This window comes from Ostrea edulis, chromosome 6 (genome assembly GCF_947568905.1).
Source record: "Ostrea edulis chromosome 6, xbOstEdul1.1, whole genome shotgun sequence".
Classification (NCBI taxonomy): domain Eukaryota; kingdom Metazoa; phylum Mollusca; class Bivalvia; order Ostreida; family Ostreidae; genus Ostrea; species Ostrea edulis.
Genome location: NC_079169.1, coordinates 68,104,323 through 68,113,331, shown reverse-complemented (window position 1 = coordinate 68,113,331; position 9,009 = coordinate 68,104,323). Strand labels below are relative to the sequence as shown.

General features: G+C 35.4%; 1 protein-coding gene and 1 long non-coding RNA gene across 3 annotated transcripts in view; both read left to right on the top strand.

The window, feature by feature from the left end:
• Positions 1–669: 669 nt before the first annotated feature.
• Positions 670–3,290, top strand: LOC130046917 (uncharacterized). Of its 2 annotated transcripts, XR_008795980.1 has the most exons (3): positions 670–973; positions 1,801–2,020; positions 2,899–3,290. It is a non-coding gene; the product is annotated as an uncharacterized LOC130046917 (long non-coding RNA). The 2 variants fall into 2 exon arrangements; XR_008795979.1 differs by having other exon boundaries at positions 1,801–3,290.
• A 4,943-nt stretch (positions 3,291–8,233) lies between these two features.
• LOC125683741 (uncharacterized) overlaps positions 8,234–9,009 on the top strand; it is a 44,974-nt gene continuing 44,198 nt past the window's right edge. Inside the window, exon 1 of the mRNA XM_048925181.2 lies at positions 8,234–8,294. Coding sequence (XP_048781138.2) covers positions 8,249–8,294 — 46 coding nt within the window. The 5' untranslated portion in view covers positions 8,234–8,248. The remainder of the gene's footprint in view (positions 8,295–9,009) is intronic.

The window sequence follows — 9,009 nt, the reverse complement described above, 5'->3', positions numbered from 1 at the left end:
TTTACATGGCATAATTTTCTCAAAAGCTTTTAGATCAGAAAAAATATCTTGCTGTGGCCTTCAACTCGAGATTTAGATATATCGACGATATTTTATCTATTAAGAATAATTATTTTCATTCATATGTCGATTCGATTTACCCCAGTGAACTCAATATAAAAGACACCAGTTTTCAACATGTGCTTCATACTTATATATTGCATTAAACATAGTTGTTAAAGGCAAAAACAAACCTTTATGACAAACGAGATGGGAGTGATTTCAAACACCACAGAGTCGTCCACTTCTGCTTCATACTTAGATATTTTATTGAAAGTAGACATTAACGACAAACTGACAACTCAACTGTATGACAAATGGGATGAATTCAGCTTATTCACTGTCAACTTTCCATGTCCATGTAGCAATATTCCATTATCACCTGTATATGGTGTTTATGTCTGTCAACTGGTTCGATACGCAAGAGCTTGTTCTACGTATGATAAGTTTTTAAATCGAAACATGCTACTGACAAGCAAATTGATGTTACAGGAGATTCAACAGTTTCGTTTAAAGACAGCATTTCGCTAATTGTATGGTCGTTATAACGATATAATTTGCCAATACAACCTATCATTGGTCAAATGTTGTCGGACATGTTTCATGTCAATAGCCGTGTTTCGAGTTCCTCCGGAACACGGTTTTTATTCTCTGTTTAGTCACGCCGCTTCAAAAATGTTCAGCAGGGTTACTTCCGGTTTCTCGTTGTTTACCAACACTTCGCATATTAAATGTATTTGTTTGGGATGTATGGGGGTACGTATTTGTTTGTCAACGTTTGATAAGCTACCATTGGTCAAGACGACGATGCTGCAGTGTAACTTGCAGATCTATGTAGAAGGCCTGTCTAGGAACCCTAGGCCCTATTAGTACAGTAGTAGCCATAGTGGGACATGAAAAGAACGCATTAGACTCGGTGAAACCTACCAAATAGGTAAATCAAAATAGTTACTATTTTTTGTAGAACGTTGTATATGATTAAACAAAACACAATGTCTTAAAGTGATTCATAAAGCCGACATCGTGCCCAGTACTGACTTCTGTGGAAATGAGGGGTTGGGCAATTTATACAATGTATTCGTTCATTCCTAGTGCGGGTGTAAAGTCTCACAAATATTTCGCTGCATTTTTCTGAGTGCAAAACTAGACCCGGACAGCTTTTTGTTTTGTTTTTTCTAAAACAAATTTAACAATGTCATAATTTGTGGAAAGCCTTTTGAATTTTACTGATTTTGATTTTCTGTAACAATTTTATATATATAAAAAAAATTGTTTTCACATATGATGTAAAAGAAACCAAATATAAATAACCCCCTCGTTTCCACAGATATTACGCTATGTAAACTTGAATTGCCTAATATCCATTATTTTGTTGATCCTCATTCATAATTAAATCATTTCATGCTGATTTGAGAAACTCTTTCTAAGGTGTAGTAAGACATTTTTGTAAAGTAACATTTGTGAAACAAAATTATATTTCCGAGGAATGTAGTTTATAATATATTATTTAATTTTTTTTTGCAAGTACAACATGTACATGTGTGGAATTTTATAATTAACTGAAATTGGATTTTTACACTTTTCAAAGTTAATTTCATAAAAGATTTGAAATAGCTAAATCAAGCTCTATAGCTTAATATAGAGATTGTATTGGAGCTGTTCATGTACCTAAAGGTTTCACAAAATAAGTGAAGCAATTTTGAACTTAAAATATTTTATTCTATACATGCATGCTTGTAAAACCATATATATATCTTGCAGGTGATGTAATGGTGTACATATATGACCTGCTTTGGTCTGAATGGTTTGCTATTAAACTATGGACAGGGCAGTGGTATCATCTGTGAATGACTGCCCATGCTGATTATGTCAAAGCTATGGAATATTTCTACATAAATGATCATCATACTCATCAAAGACACAACTGAATGCGATATATGCGACCAAAAATGACCAAGATAAAAGAAAAAATGTTATATGGGTGAGAATAATTTAATCATATCTACTAAGTTATAAATGATATCCTCCCTAATTTAAACATTGATATTTGAAAATTATTATTTATCAACTAATACTTGCGCCACAAGTCTTTCATTTATAAGTGACTCATTTAATAAGAAGAATTTTTAGTATGAAAGTAACTCTAGTAGATACATGCATTTCAATGAGTTTTCATAATTCCAATGTCATGAGTAGTTGTGATCATTATTCAAACTGTTATCATTGAACAAAATATATCTGTTCATGATTAAGGTATATTCCTGTTAGTGACATCATTTCCATTCTGTGCACATAGATGTAGCAGTACAGAGAAAATCCATTATATGCATCAAAAGTTTGGGAAAAGTTAATTGACTTGTATATATTAACAAAATTGAAAAAAATATTAATGCTGTTTAATGCCATATATTGCAGAGAGAAAAAAAGAGTATCTAAGACCATTTGTGTTCATTCAAATATTATGTTGGTAGATCTTGTTTGAGTCTGCTTTATACATGACACATGCTTAGTGCCCAGGTGGGCTCTTGTGATGAAATATGCACATTTTCGGATTCATGTCAGAACATCGAATGCACGCAAACTCCCATGAGTACAATGTATTAGGGAAATTAGATACATGTAAAAATAAATATAGTAAACTTTATTGATAAAAGTTATGAAAATTCATAGATTCAGTTTTAATATGAATGACTACATCTGATGTATTCCTGAATAAGTTCAAGAAATATATATGCAGTAAACGATATTTTTCTAACAAATACTGTACATTAATTATCATTTTTGTATTTTTACAACTTTGCTTCTTGAATTGACAATAATTTATCGTCAATGTTGTGGTATCCTTCCTCTTTTTTACAGGGATATAGGAAGTGGATCATCCATTTTCTTTGCCTTTCCCTCGAGGTCTTCAGACAGTGTCTCTATACATCATTAACCATGTCGATTAGCTCTCATGATGTCATGCCATTACTGCCAGATTACCTATAATACTGCCAGACTATCTATAATAATACCAAAATATCAGAATTAAAATTTCAAATACACAAGATTTGAAAAAGTAAAAGAAAAGAATTGCAGGTGTATAATTACACAAAAGGATATTGATTCTTACCAGGCTGAAATGAATTAATAGTTGAACTTTCCTTCAGCTGTTTTACTGCATACCAGTCAATAATTCCAGTCAACATACGGAGTACAGTCATTGTTATCAACCTGTGTATATATGTTGAATAGATTATGAAGAAAGAAAATCATGCTCATTTTTCTTACTAAATGAGAAGCGGGAGAGCACATAAATATGAGTGGAAGTGTACATACATGTAATTTCTGATGTATACAAAGCACACTGCTTGGTCAAGTTGGAGCAAAGATAAATGAGAGTTCTTTGATATGAATTGAAATTTATTTGGAAGTAAATGAACTATCTGTATGGAGCTTAGATGAATGATTATTGCAAATCCTAATCTAGATTTGTAAGAATAGATCCCCCAATATTATAATTATATGCCCCCCCCCCCGAAATTGCCTATAAGCCTAAACCATGAGTTCGAAGTGTAAATTCTCTGATATATGATAATCTACTATCGATTTAGTGCCACATGATCACCATTGTAAAATGCATACATTGCTCAAATCTATGTGGATAAGGGTATCAACTAGGCCTATTTTAATGTCGCGCAGTATCTATTTGTAAAGAGCAGTACAAACCTCTTGGTTTTCTTAAAACTTGGATCACTGTTTGTTATCTTCGCCTTTCATATGGTGAAATGGCTAGAACAGGGATGCTTCTGTGTTGGATCAGCTTTTACGGAATGTAGTAATCGCTCTAATTTTCTGCACTGTTCTGCTACTCGTGGTTTTCTAAACAAATGACGCCATCGTTTCCTCTGCGTGGACATTTTTTTCCAGGGTTGGGAAAGGGTGAACTTTAACATCATCCAAAGTAGATATACACCCCTTTCTTTCCATTATCTGAATTGTGACCTTTCATGTCACAAAATGCATATTTTGTTAAAGACAATTTTGTTACCAGAGTAAACAATATCAACCGGAAGTACCCCTGCTGAACATTTTGTTCATGTCACGTGATCGGCGTGGCTAAATGCGAAAAATCCCGGGTGTTCCGGATGAACTCGAAACGTGCCTATTGTTAGGTCGTTCTCTACGCACTGATTCTGACTACGGATAACTCTGTCAAAACCAATTTATATGGCTCCTGGCGGCTGTTGCCGGTTGATAAGGGTTGCTTACTCATTAGGCACCTGATCCCACATCTCAAAGTCTCGTTAATTAGTTAGGTAGTCACGTGGCACAGGAATTCGATTAAAATACAGATCTCTCAAATGAAAAGTGGAGATAACGAACAGTGATCGCTAGTTTAGAGGTCTGTATTTTAATCAGACCGGTGGTACAGTAACGTCATCAGGACCGTAAATTAACCTTCAATTTGGAGGAGGCAGGAAATTAGGCGGGGGTCTGGGGGCCGCCCAGGCCCCCAGACGCTGAGCACATTTTGTGCACACTGAACACGTTTCGTGCAAAATCCTTGATTCTAGGGCCTTCTAAGATGTTACTTGACTAACTCATTCTAAAAGAAAGATTTTGAATGCTTTTTAAGGGAGGTATCATGTTCTTAGTTATTGGAAACAACATAAATTCTAATGAACTTTAAATTTAATTTTTTTTGGGCTCAAAAGTTGGAGGAGGCAGCTGCCTCCTCCGCCTCCATGTAATTTACGGCCCTGATGAGTCATATACGACCTTCTTCGATCAACTGATAGTGGAAATAGTGTTACGTGTAAATAGGTTGTGTGTGTGTGTGTGTTTTTTTTTTTGTTTTTTTTTTAAAACTCAGCTTTTAGAGGTCGAATTTATTCACCATTAACAACATTTATTTCGACGTTGACAATATATGTTTTAGCCACCAGCGCATACAAATAGCGATGTAAATACACAAGTGTAGCGTGGATTGATTGATTGATTGTATATTGTTTTAACGTCACTCTCGAGAATATTTCATTCACATGGAGACGTCACCACTGCCGGTGAGGGCTGCAAAATTTAGGCCTATGCTCGGCGCTTATGGCCATTGAACAGGGATGGATCTTTATCGTGCCACACCTGCTGTGACACGGGACCTCGGTTTTTGCGGTCTCATCCGAAGGACCGCCCCATTTAGTCGCCTGAACCTATTCTGACCCGGGTCCCAAGTGTAGCGTGGAAAGAGAGCATGGAATCGGCAATTGCTAGTAATAATGTGTACATGGTTCGCTGTCTAAACACTATTTGGTAATGTTATTCCTTTAAACATATGTAATTGGCGGTTTTTTTTTTTAATAAACAGTGCAATTAGTATAATTTGTGGATTAGACAAATTATGATACGTTACATCGTTGACAACTAGGTCTACTGTCACGTGTGCATTTCAAAAATAAATACTTGTAAAATTAAAGTGGAAATCACAGAACTTTATTTTATTAAAGCAATTTTATTATCATTATTATTTTTGAATTGTGATATACACGTCGTTATGAAGTGAAAGCACAGCGTTATACTGTAGCATTACTTCATATTACGAGTTCATTTAAAAAATGAAAGCACTATAATTAAATTTAAAGTTACATGTGGGTAATACAATATTTTCTTATTTATAATTGAAAGTTCAAATATCTTTTATCTTTGATGTTTTGTAAATCTCTCAGTTGGTGGAAACCATAAACACAGTCATACATTTATGGTGTTACAAGGTGAAGGTCAGTTGGTGCGAGTGTGTATTGAATTTGAAGACCAGAATAGAAAGCATATGCTGTAGCCCTAGCAGTATTTAACTTCGATATAACCATTTTCTCGCAGTTTATCTGAGTCTCTGTTCAACTGCTTTTTGAAAACATACACGGACAAAGCCGACTGTGGCATTTTTATGGCAAGGTCCTTGCGCCGACACAAAATTTTCAACGTCTTTTCCCTCACACTTTTCTTCGAAAAATTGAAAAACAACCCTCCGTCTAAATCCTTTCTACTGACAGCTAGTACACCATTAAACGACACAAGACACCCTGATGCAGTGTTCTTTACAAGCCGTTCAGGTGATAATTGGCTTTTTTGTCGTTAAATCTGATCTGTTTATGATATAGCTAACAACGGTTTTCAAACCTTCTCGCTCGAGGTCGCATATGACTTCACACATCATATCGCATAAAATATCGAAGTAAATATGCATATCGTAAGATTTGAATTTCATCGCTTTAACTCGAAAACTACGCAAAATATTTCAATTAAAACACATCTAAAGTAGTTTTAGGCATGAAGAGAATTAATTTTGTTGAAAAATTAAAAAATTTGGAAACATGCGATGTGTCCTTTAAAAAAGTTCTGCGTACAATCAGTGTTTAAATCAAAGCAGGTTACTGACAAAAAAGTTGATGGTACAGGGGTTTCAACAATCTTGTTTAAAGGCAGCATTTCGCAAACGTCAATACAACCTATCATTGGGTTAAATGTTGTCTTAGGTCTTTCATACGGATTGAAGACCTTTCTTAGGACACAGATTTTGACCACGGATAACTCCGTTTACCTGATCAAGATATTGGGCTCACGGCGGGTGTGACCAGTCGACAGGGAATGTGGCCTCCTCCTAGAAATCCGATCCCACCTCTGGTGTGTCCAGGGGTCCGTGTTTGCCCAACTCTATTCTTTATTGCTTATAGGAGTTATGAGATTGATCCTGTTCGTTATCTTCACCTTTCATTTATCACTGCTTATTCATTGTGTACATGAGTATGGCCTTGCACCTGGTATTTCCGACTTACAAACAATTAAAGAACCTAACTCTTTCTATTTTCTCATTTTCCCAGGGTTAATATGGACGTGCAGGTACTTAAATATAAAAGAAACTTGTAAGGCAACCTCTGACATAGAATTCTCCCTATCTATGTATATATACAAGGTGTTGGTTTGGTGGGTGAAAAATACTGAAGTTGATATACAAAACCACTAACTCCAGGTCTACCGTCAGGATTACTGACGTTAAATCTGGACTAATCAAAGAACGAGGCCAGTGTCGGGTTTTGTCGCTGATTCATTCCCCCTGCACTCTGTAACGTCAATGATGTGGGTTTAGCTGTAACCATTTGTAAGGTCTTCTAAATAGGATCCCATGGCGTTTTAACATTCTGGAGAATTTTCTAGGCTGAATGGACCTTCCATATCGTCCAATTGTTTGCCTCACCTTAGTTGCTACAAAGCTATTGATCGAGTGATGTTACCGCATGCGCTTGTTGGCCTGACGTTTTTACACAAAATCGATAAAACTTAGCGACCATTTAATGATCCTATCTGATGGTACCTTATTGTACAGGAATCAACTTCAAACGTTAACAGCCTGTGGGGACCCGGGTTAGAATAGGTCCTCAGTACCCCTTGCATGTCGTAACAAGAGAATAAATAGGGCAGTCCTTCTGATGAGACCTCAAAAACCTAAGCTCCATATCACGAAAAAGATCCCTCTCTGCTCAAAGACCGGAAGCGTCGAGCATAGACCTAAATTTTGCAACCCTTCACCGGCAATGGTGACGTCTCCATATGAGTAAAATATTCTCGAAAGGGACGTTAAACAATATACAAATTTCATTGTTTAAACGCGGCGTAGTCTTATGTTTTTTTATCGTTGATTTTGCATCTGGAATCACCAGTGGAATATCACAACAATTTTGTTTTACAGTTTTAATAGTTTTTATAGTGTCCGGAAAACCACGTGTAATTCTACTCACATTGTGTGGATAATGAACGCGGATACATCAGGAAATGGATTTTAAAAACCATCATGATGTATGGGGAGTGAAGTTTGCAATAAATGTTTGGAAAGTAGAAGTGTTGCATTTTTAAAATCCATCAGTACATTAAGAAAAAAAAAATTCTCACGACATTTCAGAAAAATAATACTTCGCTTCGGAGAAAAACTTGCTTGACGTGTTTTGTGGGCTTCAATTTCTTAACTATACTCAATTGTGAGAGGTAAATGACTGGCATGACTAAAATATCCTGATGTATATAATTAGAATGAGTTTGCGTTTCTGAAGAAAAAGCTCTAAATTCTCTTCCTGTTTGTTTGATTGACAGCCAATTTTGAATGCATTCTCTCGTGTATAGTACACAGGCATGTGCATGGTATTAAACAACTCATTCGTGTGGTGGCGGCAGCACAATCACAATGACCATCTCATTTATAACGTTAGGTATATTCTTCATGATCCAAGGTAAGAATTATTCATGAAAGGGCAGTTGGAACAATGAGTTTTAGCGGTAAATTATTATTTTAAGGTACCGTCTATATTTTTGTTTCAAAAGTAGTCTTTATGGTTACTCGAGCAGCTTTATTGGTCAAATCTTGTATTTTGTAAATAATTAATACATGAGTAATGGTGATGCGTGAATTGAACGTCAGTTTTCAGAGAAAACAGATGCATGATCCATAGATATTGCAACATTACAGATGTTAACCTTGACGAAGACTATCTCTGGGTCATTGATTTAATGTATTTCGGGTCTCCTATCGTTCTTATAATCTGATCATCTCTATTCTGAAGAAATAAGAATAACAACTGTTTTATTTTCTATTAATAAAAACACGCAGAGAAAAGAATGAAACAGGTATGGGGTTACCTAGGACTTTGAGACAATTTTTCAGTTTTAAAAAAGATCAACTACGAAAGTCTACTAATAGTTCTAAAGCGATAAAGATAAGATTATAGCACGAATCAATTTAGGAATGACTTTACATGTAATTCTGGGATATTGTATACGCGCGGATTATAAAAAAAGCGTAAACTGACCCAAGCCAGGTTATACTCGTATAATATGCCCCAGAATTAAAGTCATTCCTTATAATTGAATGCAAGAGACAAAGGTACTAACCTTAATTTATTAAAATGTACATAAACTAGGAAAATATACAAGTCAACTGAGCCGCGC